The sequence below is a fragment of the Chiroxiphia lanceolata genome, chromosome Z, assembly GCF_009829145.1.
Source record: "Chiroxiphia lanceolata isolate bChiLan1 chromosome Z, bChiLan1.pri, whole genome shotgun sequence".
Lineage (NCBI taxonomy): Eukaryota > Metazoa > Chordata > Aves > Passeriformes > Pipridae > Chiroxiphia > Chiroxiphia lanceolata.
The window spans coordinates 72,314,666-72,336,643 of record NC_045671.1 but is presented as its reverse complement, the minus strand read 5'-3'; the positions used below and the strand labels follow the sequence as shown (position 1 = coordinate 72,336,643).

At 38.0% G+C, this 21,978-nt stretch overlaps 1 protein-coding gene across 15 annotated transcripts in view; it reads right to left on the bottom strand.

The window, feature by feature from the left end:
* SHC3 (SHC adaptor protein 3) overlaps positions 1 to 21,978 on the bottom strand; it is a 95,743-nt gene that overhangs the window by 43,508 nt on the left and 30,257 nt on the right. For 3 of the 15 annotated variants that reach the window (XM_032676912.1, XM_032676914.1, XM_032676919.1), the window contains 3 exons: positions 16,770 to 16,960; positions 16,403 to 16,485; positions 15,327 to 15,491 (listed from right to left, as the gene is read on the bottom strand). In XM_032676912.1, the coding sequence (XP_032532803.1) occupies positions 15,327 to 15,476 (150 nt within the window). In that variant the 5' untranslated portion in view covers positions 15,477 to 15,491; positions 16,403 to 16,485; positions 16,770 to 16,960. Of the gene's footprint in view, positions 1 to 15,326; positions 16,196 to 16,402; positions 16,486 to 16,769; positions 16,961 to 17,420; positions 17,752 to 18,587; positions 18,605 to 19,199; positions 19,438 to 21,978 lie in introns of those variants that run through there. The other 12 variants (XM_032676911.1, XM_032676913.1, XM_032676916.1 and 9 more) reach the window with 12 other exon arrangements.

Sequence of the window (21,978 nt, the reverse complement as noted above, 5' to 3'; positions counted from 1 at the left end):
TGCCCTGCATCTCTGCGGAAAAAAAAAAAAAAAAGGGGAGGACCATTACAAAAGACATTAAAATGTAACAGTATCTATCACAGGAGTGAGAAAAACTCTGATGAATCTTCTAGACTTGCTTCCAAAAGTGGTCATATTCTGCATATGCTAGAGTCTACCAGAGCTACAGCTCCTGTCAGATATTTGGATAATGGCTTTGCAGAAACCAGCCCGTGACTGTCACACCCCGTGGCAGCACCTTTGCGTGTAGGTTAAGTATTCAACCACACACCCAAACTTCTGAAAGTCAGAGGAAATAGGGATGAGTCTTTACATCATGAGCCTGATAATGCCTTTCTAGTGTTGTGGGTTTATATCAGTTCTATATCTGTTTTGGTATCTTCACAGCATAATGCAATCTTTTTGGGCATGAAACTAGCGCAGAAATCAAGCGAGGTCACAATTTTGTGCCTGTTCAGGAATTTTATTTTCACTGAAAAAATGATCTTTAAATTAGAGAATTGCTGCAGCAGTAACTATATTTGAAACTTCAGCAGTTTTTTCGTAGAAACATGTATGCCATAAACTGTTTACAAGCTGGGGGAGTATCTAGTTTCTTTTCACATATTATTATTATTTATTTCTATCATATGCTATGAAGTCATTACAACACTGAATAAAGTTGACTCCCATTTGTCAAATTGCTTGAGCTTAGACTATGATAGCACACAGTTTCTGTGAAGGGTTGCCTCAAGATCCATTTCCTAGAATATTTTAGAAATCTCCCACAATCTTACATTTTTTGAAAGTTTGTATAATGCTCATGGAAAATGTCTTGTCTATAGAGATCCTGGCACATGGAGCCCTCAAGCTAATGGTCATACTTTCAAACTGTCTACACTATCATCAGTCATCTATCAGTGCAAAATTAGGTAATCCTTGTATCTTATTACAAGTAGATTCCTTTTTTACATATATGTCTGCTCAAGTACTTAAAACATCCAGAACTACATTTTCATGCTCTTATGAAGGAAGTTAAGCCATTAACTCTACTTTTAAGTGTATCTCAGAGAGTGATTTCATTCTCTTGGAGATGAAGTTCTTTAACATCACTTGAGATAATCAGCTGAAGTAATTTAACTTATAGTAATAAACAGCAATGAACGATGCTTCCCTGCATTCTTTTTGTGTCATTTTGTTGCAGTCCTAGGATGCTTCTGTAGCTTAATTTTGCCAAATATTTATTTCATACAAGATGTTTTTATAATTAAATATGCAGTAAATGGTATAAATATTCTAAGGTATTCCTGTGATTTTTTTGTTATAGAAATACTTGGTTTTCATTATCTCATCAACTGTTAATTTAGACCTCTTGATATGAGACCACTCTTGGATTGCACTTGTTTCTTCACTTACCTATATTTGCCAAAAATCTTTTAAAGTAAAGTAATTGTACAGGTTTGAGAACCAGGCCCAGCATTTTGGAAGCAAACTCTGGAAGGTATTTTAACAAATACATGCAGGCGTGCAAATAAATACACAAACACATATGCACACAAGTCACTGTCAAAATAGACAAATAATTAGACAAATACCCATAAACGTACTTAGAAGGCGTGCATTTAGACTCCTTTGAGTTATACTACCTGATCTGCATTAACAACAGTAGAGACAACATCAGACTGAAGGAAAGTCAGATGGAAAAATTACCCTGTACTTGTTTTATGTGTATCATGGAGACAGCTGAACACAACATAGTAAGGCTTGCAGTATTCCTGACTGATCAATGCAAAGATGGCAACTGATTTTCTGGGATAAAAGATGTGAACACTTAATCACCACGGCATGTTTTCAAGTAACGAAATTACTATAAAAATTGACATTCAAAAGGTCCAAAGGCCAACTACAGGGACATATAACTCACCTACTGCTATGCTTCAATTATTCCCCAAGACCAACACTGCTGTCTAAAAATATCCATTTGAAGTACATCCTGACAAGGATCCACAGAAAGAAGACATACAACCAAGATAGCAAGTAAATAAATTATTCATTTATTTCAACAAATAAATACCCTGATTAAAAAGAAATGCTATCTTTTGCTTTAGGCATTCCATGAAACATTTAAAATATAGTTATAAAACAGTCTACTTCTAAAAAAAGCTCCTCTTTGCCCAGCACTTAATGTATATTCTAACCAATCAGCTACTGTATGCTGTGAGATTTATGAGATCCTGTTATCATCCTCCCTCTCATTGCTCAGGAGCCAAATATACCGAGATGCAGCCCACCTTGAAGTAGGAGGATTTTGGGACTACCAGTTCCAAGCTCTCTCGGATAACATTCTGCCTTCTGTCAACTTCCTGATATCTGAATGAGCTTCCAGCTTGTGTACCCTCATTGAAAGGCACTGTGTCCCCAGGAAAAGGTCTTTCGTATGAATGAACAGCTCCCCATTCAGAGGTTTCAGATTCGTAATTAGTACTTCGCATGCTAAAACAGTACCTTGCATGAAAGCAGATGCAAATCTAAGAGCAGAGTGCCACATACACCTGGGACCATACATCTCTCACTGCATGAGGTTCCAGCATCCTTACTAGCTACAATTTTGCCAGGCTAGTGTAAGAGAAGGCCCGGACTTCTGGTTTGTGAGGATTTCCTCCGTACTCCCTAAAGTACTTGTCTTCACTATGACTCAGGCAGAAAATTCTTGTTCAGCAGCTAAAATCTTTTACTGAAGCCCGTGCAAGAGAGAGTATTGAGTTCTCCCAACATTTGTCAGAAAAAGACAGTTCAACACATGAGCTCTGAGTGCATTCGTGTGCTCGGAGACAAGAGGGAAAGCAAATGCAGGTAGTCACTGTCAGAGCTGCCTTTTGCTCCATGAATATGAACAACCTTGTTCAGTGTCTCCTAACAAGCTCTCCAAAACACCAAGTTACCGGAAAAAACGCCTCTATTGTCGGACCCAGAAGCTAGCAGTAAAGACAGCAAGAAATACTTTCATAAAAACATAACCAGACCTATTCTGTGATTCTGGGAGGGTGCAGCCCTGTACAGCACTGCAGCAGTCCAACCTAGGGGCCACAAATGCTTGAGTGCTTGAATGCTATGTGCAAATCTAGCAGAGGAGTGTCTACCCTGTACATGGGTAGCACGAAGATCTACACATTACTTACTGTCAAATAAAACAAGAACTCCTTATCTCTGAATTTGAACTTACTGGAATATCATTAGCTCAAAAAAACTGCATGGGTATTCTTAGTAAATTGAGGCTGACTGGTTCTAAACACGTAAGCAGATGACCCATCATCAGGTCTGAGTGGTTCACCACTCTGCAGCTTGTACCTGCCTTGCAGAAGTTATGTAAGACATAACATGGTTACATCAGCAAACAGACACGCACTTGCACTGCTAGCCAAAAATTAGCCAGTGCCCTCAAATACTGATGAATCCAAAGTGTGCTCCTGCATTGCACAGCTGCAGATAACAGCTTGGGGGCTCAAAAGTAAATTCTGATTCCTGGGGTTCTGGGTGGTGTATGGAGACCTAAGCCTTGAAAACAGAAATAAGGTATCTCTTCATAATCTGGTCAATTCTCTGCAATTTTCTCACCCACGGGATTAGGCTGCCCTTTTACTTGGCATGTGCAAAAGTGAGCATCTTCTTACTTGCCACATCTGTTCCTCATGTGTACTTCAAGTCATATGCCTACATTTTTATGATTCCCTTTTTTATTCCATTTTTTTTTTGAGTGGGGAGGAGGGGTAGGAGAGTGGGGGAATTTGTTTGGTTGGTTTTGTGGGGTTTATTTTTCTACATTTTATTCTCATTAGCCAAAGACCTAGTCCAGAATTAAATTAATTCATGAAAGTAAATGAGCAGTTAGTATGAACTGATTGGTGGTAGTTAATTACAGTTGAAGACTGCCTTATTTAAAAATAAGAGCTTTTATTTAAAAATTAGATTTCATTGCTTCTACTGCAACATGCATTTATTTATGCATCAAAATGACAGTTCCTTCTAATTTCAGAGATCATCATTAACAACCAACAGGGCTTGTGAAATATGCACTAAGAGTTCCACAAGGTTCTACAATACTTAAATATTATTTTCAAGTTTCCTATTTACTTAAAACATATTAAGATTCAAATCCAGATGCACCCTAACAAGCAGGCCATAATACAAAAACAGTAACAGCCCAGGACTTGATTTCAAGATAGTAAGTTTGTCCACATGTAACTGTGGACCCAGTCAGGCCTTTTAATAACCATGTTGATGCATGAGAAAGAAAAGAGAAGGAAAAAAAAACAAACAAAAAACCAACACAAAAAAATAGCCCAAGCCACAGCCAGAGACTACAAGATTGAAAAATATCTTACTAAATTAATTTTTCTCTTTAGCAAATTTATATGAAACAGTAAATCTCATATCATACTATTTGCTATCACAATATTAGATGAAATTCCCAGCTTAACTGAATTCACAATACCCGCTTTCTAAACTGATGAAGTGGGAAAAACCCCACCCACCAAAAAAAAAAAAAAGACAAAAACCCCCAAACAAACAAAAAACCTCAAAACCCCCAAACCAAATCAAACAAAAAAATCCCCAAAACAAACACTAACAAGAAACTGTAATCAGAAGATGTTGTCTTTAATAAAAGAAACTAAGTTAAAGAAAAATAATAAATGCCACAATGCTTCCTAATTTTTTTAATTGTGTTTTAGCTGAACATTTATTACCTTGAATAGCTTACTAATTTGACTGAGACATGCACCACAGTTACTTAACTCAGCTAATCAGCAAGAAATGAGCACAAAAAGAGAAGATACCTTATCAAAACATACATTTGATTCTTTACTTCACAAGGAGATCATAGTGTAATTACGTGTATTTGACTTATATGATTTGATTGAATTAACACTTGAAATCTTTTAAACAGAGAGGCACTGAAAAACAGTATACATAAAGAGCCTTTATATAGACGATGCTTGTCATTGACCCAAGGATGTGGCTCAGCTACCCCGCTGGGACAGGGATCTGGGAGCTTGGAAAGTTTTTCTGAACTCACTGGTTAGCTGGGCCAAACTACTTAGGAAGTAAAACTTCAACAAAACAGCACTGTATGGAGATACTTCTCTGTATCACCAAAAAGTCAGTATTTTCTGAAGACTAGTGCGCAACAAACTTTTTTCTTCTGTTTTATTCTGTATGTTTGTTCATTCATTTGTTTTATGGATCCTTCCTTTCTTTTTCCTACCTTAAGAGCCGCCCGTTGCTAAGACAGTAACTGTCAAACTTCAGGGAAACCCTTTCCTGGTAGGTGGAGAGCCACTGTCCTGCCACAGTCACGGCAAACATCTCACCCAGACTCTGGCATCACAGAAGTCTGTGGGACACCTTCTCCCTTCAGGTGTTGCTGATAATGCAGAAGAGGCAGCCTTTGAAAATGCTGGCTACCACCAACCGAGCAGACGGCAGCGTGGTTGGAAGAAGGTCCTGCATGCACACAACCATTCAGATTTGTGGCAGTGTACCTAGATACTTCGAGAAAAAGAATGGAATGGAAAATTTGTTCAGTGACATTTCTAATGTAGAGTGAGTTATAATATTAGAAAAAGCTGTGGGCAGAACCAAGACTGGATACTCAGAGAAAAATAAATTTGTCTAAGCAGTAGTCACAGAGCTCCAAGTCAGCTGCTAGAGATTTCAGTTTCTCTGGTAGTTTGGGATATAAATAAACTTGCCTTTAAATTCTCTGCTTAGCTTTCACATAACATGATACTGAGATCTTACCTAACGTGAGTGTTATTCTCCCAGTCTCCTGCTTGGAGATGACACATCTTGGGGTGACACATCTCTTCAGGCACATAGGCAGGTCTCTGTGCTCCACCAGCGTGTGCCAGAGCACCCACTCTGTACCTCTGCCCTGTGCCTTCCTGCCATCTGCAGAATGGCACACCTGGCTGGGGGAGCAGCCATCCTGCACAACAGAAACCCTGACAGCCTTGTCCTGAATGAGGGAAAGGCCCTATATTTAGACGTTGCCACATTCCAGCACCAAAAATGTGTAATAAACATATGCTGCCACGAGAAACAGAAAGGCTCTCTTCTGTGCTTCCATACTTCTGCAGTTGGCAATTTTTGTGCCAGTAAGTAACCATGTATAGAGCTTTATAGTGAATCAATATTTCCCCCCAAGGTTTTTTTCTCATTAAAGAACGTGTGTTCCAATGCAGACAGAAAACTCTAAGTAAGGATTGATTGAATGCAAATGGAAGAGAAAATCTTCTTTGGAGCCCAACTGCAAATAAGCCTCAACCATTTAGCTGTAAATTTATCATCACAAAATGCTCCATGAGACAAGTAAACCAACAGAGCTTCTAAACTAGTACAAATGATGATGCATGTGACTGTCAGTTGCACTCCTCTTGGAAACAGGTGGTTTGTTTCTTCATCAGTGGATGAGAGAATACAGATTTCCCTAGAATACTGCCAACTTTGGCCAACACCTAGCTCCTTGCTGTTTCCTCTTGTACAATTACTGATTTCTGTAGCATAAAAATAGATTATATGTCTCAATATAAGCAGAATAACAATTCTCAACTGGCAAATGATAGCCAACAATTTCAATGAATTGACTTATCCTGTTTGAACACGAGGCTCAGGTGTGCACAACTGTAATAATTGAGGGATTTAGAAGGCAAACACAGGCATTTTGTGCCTCCCAGAAATTAATTCCCTGACTCATGTACTTAGATTCATTAATTAACACATTTTTAGTATAATTCAATGCTATTTTGGCAACTTATTGTGTTTACTTCTCTATTTTGCTCTTTGAACGGGATGCTTGTGTTTTCAATAACAGGGATGCCACTAAAATTATGCTGTAAAACTTTTTAGTAAAGGAAGAAGCCTTCATAAGCTCTTGATTTAACTACCGTAGTAGAGTTATAAAATATTTTCACAGGAGGTTGCTCCAAACAAAAAGTGTTTGTTTAGCATCTTGAGCACAAAATGATAAAAAGAGAGCTCACATTTTAAAATTTTCATTGAGTTGAATGTGAGTTTCTGTGTATTTACTAGACATCTAGCTTTAACCACGTAAATCCTTTTACAGTGATTTTCCTTAGGATTTTCATAAAGGCTTTCAATCATAGGTCAAGTGAGGCTGAATTCCACAGAAATTCTGGGATCAACTATAGAACAAAGTGCCTAGCACTGATTAATTCAAACTGAAAGTCTGTGAAACCTTTTCACCTAATTAAATTCATCCCAAGTCTAACCCACTAACAGTAGAAAAATCAGCTTCTAAATAAAGGAAGGCAACCGTATTTTTCTATCTTACAGTCCTTTCTTGCACTGAGTTGCTCAAGTGATAAAGAATAAATGCACCTTAACAGGACAAAACAACAAAAATTATTTACTTATATCTACTTTTATGTATACTATACATGTGCATGTATATATTGTTCTACACAGGCTTTGAAATCCTATCTATTGACTGGAAGCATACACAAATATGTAGTGCCACTGATATTTAAAATGTTTGCCCAAATTCCTTGTCTCTAAAGAAGTCTGCTATTTTTTATTATCTCTGAAATGCAGTACATAAATATTTATAACTATTTTCAAATTTCAGTGGGCAGCTGTATATATGTATTAATAAACTGATACACTATATATATAAATAAAAAGTTATCAAGATTCGCCAGCACCCTGGAAAAGCTGGAAATAGGTTATTCCTTTTTCTCCCATAAAGATCAGAAAACCTGCAAAGTGCTTCTTCAGTAGCCAAGGATTCATATAAACACAGAGGCCTTGGAGAATAACACCAGTTGAATGCCTCCAAATCTTCCTGATGATGAGGCACAGACAGAGCGTCGTGTTTACAAAATATACTTGGGTGCCACCGACATCAGAACAGAAGGAAAAACAACACTAAGCAATACTAAACATTACTCTCCATGTCTGTTAACACATCTCTGAAGTATGATGAAGATTTTGTGTCATTAAATATTATCAATTGCTGAGGATAAGAGATACCTGAAAAAAAGTTGTGCAACAAGGTGCAATATTTTCACTGTATTTCAGCATATAGTTTCCCTCTGTTGACTGTAGAAATCTCCACACAATATGAGAATTTGAGGCATCTTACCAGTAATAAAATAGTTAAATAAAAGTATATCCCATAAACCTCTGTAAGAAAAGAAGAATCCATTCTATTTGGTACCTATAGTCGTTTTAAATTTGTCCTCTGCAAAAGCATTCTGGTAGCACCTCACAAAAAAATCACAGTAAGGATTCAGAACCCCTTAAAAAAAAAGGTGAAGGCTTCAGTTAGGAAAAGAAGAACATATTTTATCTTATCTTGAAAAGCAATTTCTTAAGTTAACTCTAAGGTCTTATTTCTTGCTAGCAAGGGGAAAGATGTAACAAGAGAAACAAATTTTGCTTCTGACAATTTTCTAATCTCCATCTCAAATGGGGTTGAAAACAAAACACCTTCAAATAAAATACCTTCTTCTTATTTCATACCTGTAGGTGGATGAAACAAGATTGCCAGCATCATGGTCAAAAATATTTTTGCTGTACAGACGCTAAATGAACTGGGCTTTCACAAGATTTCAGAAAAAAAAACCCGTATCGGTAGTTTTGTGTGAACAGTATTTCTTATGTTCTTATCTTACAGACAAATGCTTTTGCATGCAAAACCTCAGAAATGCAAGTATCAGAAGTTCACGCATTGGACAATGATTTATTCCATTATTTTAAATGTAAACACATTCTGTACTATGACTCAATTCTTTGTATGGGCTGAAAGTTTTCTTTAAAAAACGCTACACTTCGGAAAAAAAAAAACACAGAACCTTTAGTCCTACCCTTTTTAAAATTAATTTTAAAAATATATAATAATGGATGAATGCAATTATTGCAGTGTGAACCACTTAGAGTATGCACTGCAGTATCACAAATGAATTGGTTCATTTTCACAGCTGCATACTTTAATTCAGTGAACTTTCCAGACTGTTTTGCTGCTACCTTGAATATCTACTAAGATATATTTCCCTTTAAACCATCATGGAGATTAGTTGGAGCAGCTTATGTTCTGCATCAGAACTCCTTTAACACACAAAAGCTTCTGCAGCCAAAACACTATGCTTCAATGGTTGAAAATCATAATTAGACATCTGAAACTGTTAAATATGAACACCTAAAATATATCCAATTATTAAAAAATTTATGCTGCCTCAGTCATTAAGTAGAACTGCTTGATAAGGAGTATTATTAAAGCACAGACCCAGAAAATGGAGGATCTAACAGGTGCTTTTCCACTATGCCAAATACAAACCTCTGTTAAGTATCTGACACACACGCTATATTGTTATGCTTTTTAATCTGTGCATTTGGAGGTCTGATGTCGGAAGGACCTGTCACTGTCAAAACTGAAAATCCAAAACATGCAGGGAGGCAGAAGGAGTCCTTTTCTATCTGAATGCCACATGTACCTCTGGTCTTCATCCCAAGAGTTCTGCAGTTAAACTCGGCACCCCTGCTTTTTCTGTCCACCTTGTGCTCTTTTCTTTGTGTCATCCTATACCATGTTTATTTTTATCGTTTATGGTTTTGGTTGCCATTCCTGCCTAATTTCAAAGACCTTTTTTTTTTAGCCTTTAAACTTTTAGCTGTGACTCGGATGGTCTGATTCACTCTTTTGAGACCAAAATCTTTCCTGGTCCTATGAAAATGTATTTGAAAAACCTAGGGGAATATCTAACTTATTAAACAAACATTCTAGATTATTGAATTGCACCCAATCCCTCCCAGAAAACAAGGGATAACTGGAAATATGAGACAGTATCGAGTCCCATCATTACTGGACAGGCTCTGCCTCAGACCTGCCTGGAGCAGACAAAGGTAGAGCTGCATCACTTTTTGTTCTAAACATGTAGAATCAAATGAAATTAATATTGCATGACTATGTACAATTGCAGAGAAGCAATACTGAATCCCTCCTGCTCTAAGAAATTTATTTCATTGCTTAGGGGAGTAAACCAACTTGAAAGAGTGCCAGTAGCTGGAAACACTGGTTTCCTCTGACACCAAACCAGGGCAGATCTGAGGGTTTTTTTCATTGTAAACAACAAGAAAATTTAATATTGATACTTTGTGCATTCACCTGAACTATCTTCTACAAAACAAAGCCAGGCTGTAGCACAAGTATAGGTACTGTGTTAGTGGAGACAAGATTTCTCTTTGGCTAGAAGAGAAAGAAGCACCCTGTCCCTGGGACAAAGGAGTACATTGTCTCCAGCAGCACAGAAACCCCGAGGATCTTGGTTCATCTGTTTTCCTTATGTTTGTAGTGGCAGATATTTAGATTGGGCTCGTGATATTCTTACTGCAAACACTGTCGGATGACAAATAAAGAAACCAACCACAGAAGAAATTCTGGCTGCACGTCGTTTTTACCTCCGAAACTGACCAGCTAAATTCATCTGGGGATTTTAAAACTGCAGGATATATATAACTAGCAGGATAAATAACTAGCAGGAGTGTATAATTTTTGCTTTAAACAAAAATATTTCTCACTTCAGCTATTCAAATCAACATTAACAGTGTCCAGAGCATGTCACTCACAAAATAACCCTAGGCATGGAAATTATGTCAAAGCTTCCAAGGCAATTTGCAAACACTCCAAATGTACTGAAGAACAGACATTCACATTGACAGTTGAATTCTTCAACTCCGAAATCAATACATGCTTTATTTCCTATGAAAGGTGTGCAAATGTACAGTAATAGTACTTGATTCATGTAATTAGAATAATATTATAATTAAAGACTCTACAGTATGATTTCTGCTGGTAGGAACTGATCTAATTTCTGTGAGAAATGGTCTTTTCATATCAGTGGGCTGTAAAACAGACCCACAGTACTTCAGATCCATGGAGATCAAAAGAACAGTTTTTGAGAGAGCAACAGGCATCAATATCATTCTTTCATAGTTCGAATAATAGTGAAAGAAAATGCAAAGGATACTAACTGATCTCACAGGAACATGGCACAATGGGAGGGCTTAATTACTAAAACCAATGCTCTCTTTGTCACTTCCTTCTCTCTCCCCTAATCTGCATGCATGCAGCTTTAAAATCCACAATGGTTAGCCAGTTTCATTAGTCTTTACTAACACTGTTTGGGTACCTGTGTTGAGGATAGCAGACTCTGAACCAAAGTCAGTATTCTATCCTATTATCACCACATGACTGAAACACACAACACACTTCTTAAACCTCATTACAAACAGGATGCTCTGGGACTGTGCTCTTTATTATTAGAAACACATGCACATAATCCTACTGATTATGTTTTTACTCAGACCATGTCAAGCTATCAGTGACTAACCATCAACACTACTGCAATTTGACTGACAGAAGCAGAAATTGAATCTGACCTAAAAAAAAAAAAAAACAAAAAAAAACCAACCAAAAACCAAAACCCAAAAAAACCAAACCAACAAAAACTTGCACAAATTTTCTTCTAAAATGAAGATAAATTCAACATCAACCAAAGAGAGAAACTAAAAAAGTCTTGCTGTTATGTTAATTTTGTTGTGGTGTGGGTTTGTTTTTTCTTCTTAAACAGCAAACTAATGCTGGTTAGAACAGAAATTAAAAAGAAGAAACACTTTTCCAAAGAGCCCTCAAGTCTTCTAGGGGAAGGCCACATATGTTGCAGTGTGTCAGCTCCATTTAAGGCTGAGCTTCAAAGTCTGGGTTAGCCACTAAGGAGACACAGCAATTCAGTCCATCCTTAAGCTCACACACAACTTTCAGTGTACAGACTCAGCCTCAATTTGTTTCAAAGGGAATGCTCCCCATAAACAGCGTCGTGCAGGAATGTTTGCAGAACTGAAGCCTTGATGTGGTGATGTGTTCGAACAGCATCACAGTGATGTCTATTTTCCATATCAGATAAATATGCTGTTACTCCCTCCCAAGGAATGAAAGTGTAAAAATATTAAAGAAACAACTGCAGTTAGGATTATACTCTTTAAATACTTTGCTATAATATTAATAATTTAATGTGCTTTTCACTGAGATATTTGCCTGGCTTGTGATGATTCTTTTGGATGAAGCTGTTCTTCCTCTCTCCCAGACACTATATTTCTATCTGGTTTTATGGCTCATTAGCTTTTTCAGATATACTTCACATAGGTATATAAAATTATGCTACAGTATTTTTGGCTTATTTAGTTTTGAGCTGCTGAGAAAGAGCATTTAAAACTCTTTGACACTTGTTACAAAATCCAATCATGAGTTACCTAAAGACAGACATCATTTGCCTCTTGACTCTTGACTGTGCTCTTAATTAAATGTAGCAAAACTCTAAATGTCTATTACATTATCCAATTAAACTCATCAGTAGATATTTATCATTGGACAGAAAGGTTACATTGAAATCTTTAACCATCCTTACATTACTCAGTTTTACACTTTTTTTTATTCTATGTATTCGTTTTTTCTGACAACAGGAACATTTACAATCTCTCCCCATAGTAATCACTCCCACTGTGGGGAAAACAATGAGCTCTTCAATGACTTCCATTACAATAGCAAATTATTTCTTTTTTTTTTTTTTTGTCATTACTTCATAATTTGTTAAACTGTTCAGCAGTAGCATTAAGTAAAACATCAGTAACTCACAACTTTATGTCCCCTAATATGGTTATGGTCATTGTGTAAGTCATTAGTAAATTGTGGGGTTTTTTGGTGAAAATTTTTATATTAAAATAATATATAAAAATACAGCATGAAATCCACCAGGAGAAAAAAAAATACAGAAAGTGCCAGCATTTTTGTGGCTGAAATTAATTCCATCATAGCAGACCATGAAAATCAGAATACAGCTACTGTTTACCATAATCCTACACCCATTTTTAAGCATTATACACTGCCCATTTTAAAGAGGAGTAATGTGTGAAAATGTGGGGACAGCAGTGAAGTCTCAGATTTGCCATACATTGTACACAGGAATTTTGTGCCTCTTCAGAAGACTCTAGTGTGAGCTATCAAACTGCCCAGTAGTTACAATTAGCCCTGTCCCATGGCTAATCTTATGTTTTGAACATGGATTAATGAGAAAATAGTAACCTGATGCACATTTACACACAAAAACTACAAAAGTTTTGCTGTTGAAAAAAAAAAATCGAATTTTCGTCTCATTTAGCAAATGGCATATGGAATTTTCTGCAAGGCATGTGGTACTAATTGAACATGGTACGAGTCCACCAGACAGTCAATATAGCCATGAGGTATCCAAGGAATGTTTCCCTTCAGTGGACATTATCTGTGTATTGATTTGATGGCCTGAATGGATAAAAGCTTCGGTAACAAACAGTGTTTGAGGATTTGGGAACTGCACTTCTATTCTTATCTGTAGGAATGCTGCAGTTGCTGAGGAAAATTTTGAGACACTTAATAAATGAGCAAATTAGGAACTAAAGAGGATCAGTTTATTTTCATTTACTCATTAACCACTTACTGTGGTATTTATTTTCAACCTTCTTTTTTTACACTGAGACCACTGGTCTGTGCCAGAGACCACTCTCATGCCAGAGAGCATGAAGCCAAAGTTATCACCCAATTTTTTTAACAGGAACAATAATCTAGGTTCCATACATTTTAATGACATTAACAAACACCTAAAAGAAAGTTGTATGGTACTAATGATTTATTTTGAAAATTCTGATATACACAATGTGTATAAATACACTTTCAGGTATTTGACACCAACTGAACTGATTAAAATATCAGTTATGCTATCTGTGTTAGATACGGGTTAATTATTAACTTTAAATGTTAGTTCATTTCTATATAACTTTAATTCTCTTTTCAATTCAGGTAAAACAAACAGCAGCAGTGAATTCTCACTTATCCCAAGCAAAATTAAAAGTCAAATGGTTGAGTCCCCCGAGCTAAGGCGAAAATGACTTTCTGTCAACCAGAGTATTTCTGTGCAAAAGAACATCAGAGTCTCAACACCACTATATCCAGCACCAGTGGGTTATTTTTATCGAGACACTTGAAGAGTAACAGAGCAGCAGTTTGTGGCTTGAAAGGTAGCACTGACTCCTTTGTAGCTCCAGTAAATTTCAGAGTAGTATAAAAGACAGCACAATTTCAGTAGTACTCTGAATGGGTCAACTTCCTCAGTCTACCACCACTTGCAAAATCTTCCATCACCACTAACAGAAAGAAATGAAATCTGCTTCCTAGTCCTTCAACAGTTAAATGTGCACTCTGCTTTTGATAACAAGACTGGAGAAGAAGCAGTGAGAGTTAAGTAACAAGGATGTCACTCAGTTTTAGAGCATCCTGAAATAAAGTCACACTGTGACTCTTATACCAAAAATAAGATGAGATTAAGAATAGACCTGTAATATTGGTAGTCTGTTACAAAACAGTTTAACATTCAATACAAAAGCCACTTGGCAAATAAAATATGGCAACTAAAGAACAAATCCTGGAAAATAATGTTATTTTTATACTTTCTGCACTGAAACTTTATGCTGAAAGGTGTAACCAGAATCTTACCTAACTACAAAAAACGTTGCACATACCCTTCTCTTGAAGGCTCTAATTTAACAGGTGGTTTCAAAATACTTTCAAAGCATATGGAAATATCACCCTGTAAACCTAAGAACCTCTGCTCTTGACATGCTGTATCAATGAACTGAAAAGAGCAATAACATTTGAGGTGGCTGAATCCTCATTATGTAAAACAAGCTGCATTTTCCTGCTCTACCCCCTACAGTATTTCTATTTGTGGAACACAATAAGAATTGTGCTCTCTGCCTTACTTCCCTAAGATTTCAAATATCATTTCAGTTTAGAAACACACCTGCCCTGAGAGGTATTTTCAAACTGAAAAATCATGCATGATTAACAGTTTTTCTCACATCAAGGGCTCCTTCTTTCCTCCTGTATATTGCACCAGACATATTGAAAGGCTACGTATCCAAGATATATACAGTATGCAAGATAACACTGAAAACCTAAATTCAGAAGAAGGAAAAAAAAGACAAACCAAAAAGTAACAAAATCAGCTTTTAGCTTAGGAACAGTATTTTCACACAGCTGTAGAACATTATTTGCAGGTTTGCTCTAATGAAACAAATTAACACAGCTTCCCAACCCTGCCTTCCTGCATTTACATTCCATGCATTATGCACCAAAAAAGCAATATACAAATAGAGATCCTTTCAGCCTGACTACCCTGTCTGCAAAACCAGCAGAGAATTTTCCATTGATTAAAACAGAGAATGGAAGAAAACAGACCAACCTTCACAATGTACGTCACACCAGGTCCCAGGATCTTCTCATTCGAGTGCAGCCATCCTCGAGAGGGTTTACTGACAAAGCTGCTACTTTGATTCCAATCTTCACCTCCCAGGTGCATTTCCTCTGACCGTGCCTTTTTCCCCATACTCATCTTGCTCACGTCCTGCTGAGAACACGAAGTGGCAGAGACAAGGTTACATGTGTTGTCTGAAGCCCCTGCTGCTGAACTAGAAGCACTCGAGCTTCCCTGCAACTTGGAGACAGCAAGCTCCTTTACTGCAGAGGAGAGGCTTTTGATACCCAAAAGGCTGCCTGTGCTAGAGAGTTTCAAGTGGGACACTTTATGGATGAGGCTACACAGGGTGGTGGGTCCATCTTCATGGTCCTTGCGGAGAACCTCTGGTGAGACCAGGTACGAAGGTGAAGCTGAAGTCGTAGCAACTGCTGAGACCTTGCTGTTCATGGACAAATTGTGAATAAGATCATCAACTGATGTCACAGAATCATTCCTGAAGCGGTTATACTTGGTACGTTGAAGCATGCCCTTCTATCTGCTCTCCTGCATATGTTCTGGCAAATCTGATGCCAAGGCAGGAGATGCCTGCACTAGCATAGCAGGCGATTCATAACGACACGGACGGATAACAAGATTTTGGGGTAAAAAAAAATCAAAGAGTATAAGGAAAAACAAGCAGGGAAAAAAAAAAGTATATTTTTAAGCAATTTCTTTTGGTTCCCTGTTAAGGTTGGGTGAAGTAACAGTTTTCTGTGACTGAGATCCCAGTCCTGCTTAGAGCTGCCAACTCGCTCACAGCAAAAGCATGACTCACACAAATGAGAAGGACCCTTTTCAACAAAAGGCTGTGAACACTGCAAATCACTTCCTGTAGCCAAAAAAAAAAAAAAAAAAAAAGAGAGAGAGAGAAGGAAAAAAAAAACCCACATCCACCCACTTACAGCACACTAGCTACCAATCAATTCTCAAATTTCCTTTTCCTATCTTCTCAAACAGATATTTCCTTTCAACCTTTAATTCCTATCCCCTCCCACCACCCTTTTAGTACCAAAGGCAATTACTTTCAAAACTGAATTAATAGCCTTTATGAAACATCACACTTTATTCTTCTGTTAAAATTCTTCCACCTCACACATTTGTGAATCTATAAAGAAATCACAATTAGATAGCAAATACTTGGATAATATTTACATACATATATCCCCTCTCTCCTGTGCCTGCAACAAAACACAGGCACCTTAAAGGTTTTCAGAACAGATGACAGAACTAAGGAATATAGACATTTTCTCCCACAAAAGCAGTCTAACAGTGCCTTTTTGTCAATGCTGTCCCTCACAGAAACTGTTATATCCCAATTTTGACAAAGAAATCCTTCTCCCCGTTACTCCACAAGAACATTCTATTTTAATTCAGGAATTACATAAGTACCTATGTGTGAAGAAAACCATTTTTCTGATGTCTGACAACAGGCTTAATAGATGTTTTTTTTCACCACTGATATTCACTCTGAAGAAAGACACGAAGAAGATCTTCAATTCACTGGAATGTTTGGTTTAATTCTGAAAAACTCAAAAACCTGAAATAATATTAAAAAGTCCAGAGAGCAGCAAACTGACATCCTGCAGTGAAAAACAAAAAAATGGTCTTTATTTAGCACGTTAGTCAAAAACACTTGATCTGAGAAGCAGCAAAACATGCAGAAAGCAGGTATTTAATGTGTCCCACTTTTTTTTTTTTTTTTTTAAAAGACAAAATATGTACAGCATTGTGACACACAATGCCCATCACAAGCCATATGGCTTTTTCCTATAAATCAATCTGCTTTGCAAAACATCTTTCGGATGTAGGACAATACACTGCATTATAAACAAATTCAGACCAGAAAAGTTGCATAGTGCAAAGCTATTTCTTAAATACATGACTAACTGCAGCACAACTTAAAGGAAAAAATCCTATGGAATTCCTTCCTCCTCCCATTACTAAAGGCTGCAGCATACAAAGTGCAAATACAGTGAAATAGCCAGCTCAAATACAGGTATTTAATTAGTATATTCATGACATATTGAATTAAATCAGCACCTCTTATCCCAGCAGTGATGAATAATAGCAATGTCTTAGTCAATATAAAAGCAGGTTTCTACTGATCTGCAGAACAGCCTTTCATCACCACACTGCAAACCTGCTACAGCATCCTCACAGCATGCATTCCTCTCTTCATCCTCCTAGCACAGCAACAGCAAGTATACACACCACAGCCTATTTTTACGTGTCTCTACAGCCCAGAAAACCCTACTGCTCCCGAACGACTGTCTTCATTAGAAGCGGCTAGCGAGACTGCAAAATGTGAATGAGATTCTGAGCGTGTGAATGAAAGGGCTGGCTAGCATCCCCACATTTCTGTGAATGAAGCGAGGCCTCGCAGCCTCTGCCAGGCAATCCCTTGGGTGCTCACCAGCCCAGCCAATACCAGCCGGCGCTGATGACTCATTCAGCAAAGCCTTGCTAAATAGTGGAAGATCCCATTTCGAGCACAGGCGGCACCCTTTTTTTGCGGCAAAGCCAGAAAATGAAGCCGGTGTCTGAGCCGACGGGAGCGGGTCGCAAAAGCCCCCCGTGGGAGACGGGGTGTTCGCCAGAGAAATGCCCGGGGTGTCCACAGGGGTGGCAGGTGAGGAAAACCGCGGAGTCGGGTCTGGGTTTTCTCCCCGACTGTGTTCATTCAGCCAATTCATTTACATCCAGGACAGGAACATGAATGTGCACATTTCGTTTGATGTTTGATTGCTCCCTGCGTGCGCCCGCAGATTCACTGGCTTTGCAGGTTCGCCTTCACAGACCTCCGGTGAGAAATAGCCCCAAACAAACAAACGAAAACAACAACAAAAAAAACCCCACACAAACAAAACCCCCAACCGAACAAACAAACAAACAAAACATAAAAAACCCAGCCACGAAACAAAGCCCAAACCCTGCCTGAAAAAAAAAATGCATGGACTTATTTACCCCTTTTTTTACCCTGTTAGCACAGTAAATATTTAACGGTGGTATGATCATCGGTCCACTGAAGGGGGGGGGAGGGCAGAGGGGAAGCTAGAAGACAAAAGCTTCCCAGAGCACCAGCAAGAGGTCTGTTTTCTGACTCAGTTTCGCTGGACACAGAAATGCTACCAAGACATCCGTTGGACGTAGAGCTCCTCTGGAAACCTGATATTAGGCACTGCAGAGGACTAGAAGCCACTGCATTACCCAGTGCTTGAAATCCAGTGCTTATTTCAGTGTCTGACTGGGGAACTGTCTCCTTTACAAATCCAGCCCTGAACTGGGAGAACTGAACATTTTTAAAACATTGCCTTTTACAGTTTCTGGGATTAGAAACAGTGCATAATTTTGCCCTACATAGGCAGCAGGTTCAAATCCAATTCTGGGAAATAATGAATGAAATAAGGAGACCGTGTAATAGGCATAAACTCCAATTAAAATTAGGATCTAGCTCATTCTAGCTGTTGCCAAAGAATTTATAATGTCTTTGGCATTTCCAACACCATGCCTGTAGCTTGCACACTGACTATACCACATCTGCCTTCAACAAGCTTGTTGCTGCCAATATCATAGAGAGCAAGACACTCAAACCACCACTTCTTCCTTATCTCTATTTGAAACCTATGTTAAGGCAGCTCGTAAAGTGGATCCAAGTTGAAAATGAGCCTTTTTCTTTCCTTTTTTGCAGGGCTATGAACCACCATGATTAACAAACAACCGTGGAACTATGACTTCATTGCTGACCCAGCAATAAAATGGCAGGTGGAAATTCGATGTTAATAAATGCAAAGTAATATATATAGTCCTAGAAATACATACACAGTGGGGGTGGTGCCCACTGACAAAGTACAGCATTTCTTATGAACTAGAGGTAATTTTGGCATCTCAGTCTTCTTTTTCAACTTCTGCTGGTTTTCTTTTTCATTTCTGTTTTCTCATGGACACTCCTCTCATCCTGGTGCAGTCCTTGTTTCATGTCACTGTTCCTCCTTTTTCTCCTCCAAGCAGCACTCACGGTCATATCCATAGCTAACATCTTTTTCCTTCTGTACCTTCACTACCTCTGCAGACTATATTTCAGAAGAAAGTAATTTGTCTTAACAGTAAAGAGTAGGAAAAAAAACAGATGTTGGGGACAAAATTAGAGGGAGAAACTACATTTTGTTGAGGTTTAAAAGGTTTTAAATTGCTGCAGTTGCAAACATAGGAGACATTGTCAATACACAAGCTAAACGAGGTAAGATGGTGTGATCACCATAAAGAGGAAACACAGGGAGTACAACCACTGTGTTCCTCTAACTGTAGTAAGAAAGTCTCCTGAATGCAAAAAAGGTGACTTTCAGTGACCCGTATTTAGAGAAATATTAATCACATAATCAGATTTGGCAAAAGTACCTCATTCCAGTAACACACTGTGGTCAAACATGCACTCTCTATCCAAATAAGTGCTAGAAACTGTTGAAGTTCTGCTGAAAGACTACTTGCATTTCCAGGGTTTCTGCCTGGTAGCAGTAAAACTGCTTGTGGACTATACTGGATTTAAGAAAAACATGGAAGACAGAGTCTTTGGAGGGGAGGGGAGGGAATCCAAAGTGGATTTGGGTTAGCTAAGTTAAAAGAAACAGTGAATCTGTCCAGAAACACAAACACAGATGTTGCTAAGAGTTTTAATACTATACAAAAAGTAGCCATAAGGCCATCATAGTCGACATCCCTCTTTACAACAAGCCCTAAACAATGTTACTATGATGTAACATTAAGCCATCAGCAAACTGGATGCTATTCCTCACATTGTAGTATGATGGACACAAGTATTTATCCTTGGGCTTTAGTAAATGTTCTTGCAGAATCTTTAATACTAACAAAAGGTCAATTCCATTAAAAAAAAAAAATTCAATAGGACAAAGATTTCTAATATCCTGTAGGGACATTCTTCTCTTGATTAGTTAATTCAGACGGAAAAATACCAGCTTTCTTTACACGGCCCAAGCTAGACATATACCAGAAATCTTTATGTGAGACAACCTCAGATGATCTAGGCAACAGAGGAGCAAGATGACATCAAGGCAAGCTGAAAAGAAGTATGATATAACTTTCTTAAGAAAAAATATTTCTAAACAATTTGACCTCTTCTGTTTCTACATACTTAATATATTATATTCTGTATTCCTCTCTTTCTCTGATTTACCTGCATACAGAGCTCAGTTACATCTTACTGTGATTTCAAGGGAGGCTTATCATGTAGCTGACAGAAACAATGAGAAGCACTGAACTTCCCATCAGCACCATGACCATCTACCTCTACCTCAAAATATTTCGCAGGAATAAAAACACGGACTGGGCTCACATCACTTTTTTTTCATACTGGGTGTTTGAGTCACATCTCAGCTTACCGTCCTAGGCAAGAAAACCACATGATCACCACCAAAAACCCCCAAAGGTCTGCGGGCAAAGGTTATGGTCCTCCCCCAGCAGAAAACAAACAAACAAACAAACAAACACATACAAAGGGGAAAAAAAATCAAACAAGCTGGGGGAAAAAAAAAAAAACAAAACAAACCAAAACTATTTTAACAAATTCCAGTTAATTTATTTCAATTAAAAAAATGTGCTGTAAATTGCCCTCATCTCCCTTCTCTTTCACGGGCTCAGAGTTTTGCTGTTTCCGTGGCAACATTATTGCTAAGAGTGGGCTGCAGCAGGAAATGGGAGCATTATCTGCGGCTTTGCAAGTTATTTCTCTGGAAAACCACGTTGTTGGAAGTATTACTGTCCAAAATCAGAGATCGTTAATCGTTAATGAGCTACTTCAAACTTAAATTACACCAGTAGAACGTAAAATTTAAGGTCTGAAATGCACCGACACATTTCTGCGCAGGTGCTCACATTTTGAGCCAGAAGCTGACCCTAAACAAGGAGGATGTTTTTTTCTGCTAGCTGAGAACACTGAAACAATTTTGTCGTGAGGCACATTCACCCAATGAAATATGACATGAAACATTTGGAAGAAAATGAAACTTGTAACTCCTTCTGCTCCATTAGTGGTTCCTGGGGGCCTACTGTTAAAAGTCAACACACTATAAAAGTTCAGAGAAAAGATGGATCTGAGATAATACCCGAATCTGAACATGACACTAAGCTTTTGCAAGGCAAGATCATGCAGGGAAGTGCATTAAAATCTGCAAACTGATACTAAACCAACTCTTGCAAACCCCTAAAATTTTTATAGTAAATTATTTATTTCTCTAAGCCAGTCCCTGAAGTGAGAAAGAAAAGTAGCAGCAGTGTAAAAGGGATGTATTTTCTAAAAAATACACCATCCAAATACACAACCAAAAGCTCAGCCATGTCTGTTTGGCTGCCTACACCTTCTACAGACATCCTTTGTAACCAAAAAGCCTTTTCCAAACTAAACAATTCTGTGTTTCCATGATTTTTCCTCTTTCTCTCTGTCCCAAGCTGGCACCCTCTGCACCAGGGACCACACTCCAGCTGGAGCATCACCCTAGAGAGGGACTCTGCTTCCCAAAGAAATACATTCCAGTCATGTTTTCTTCTGGGTCCACAAACTGTGACATGCTCAACAAACTGTACTTCA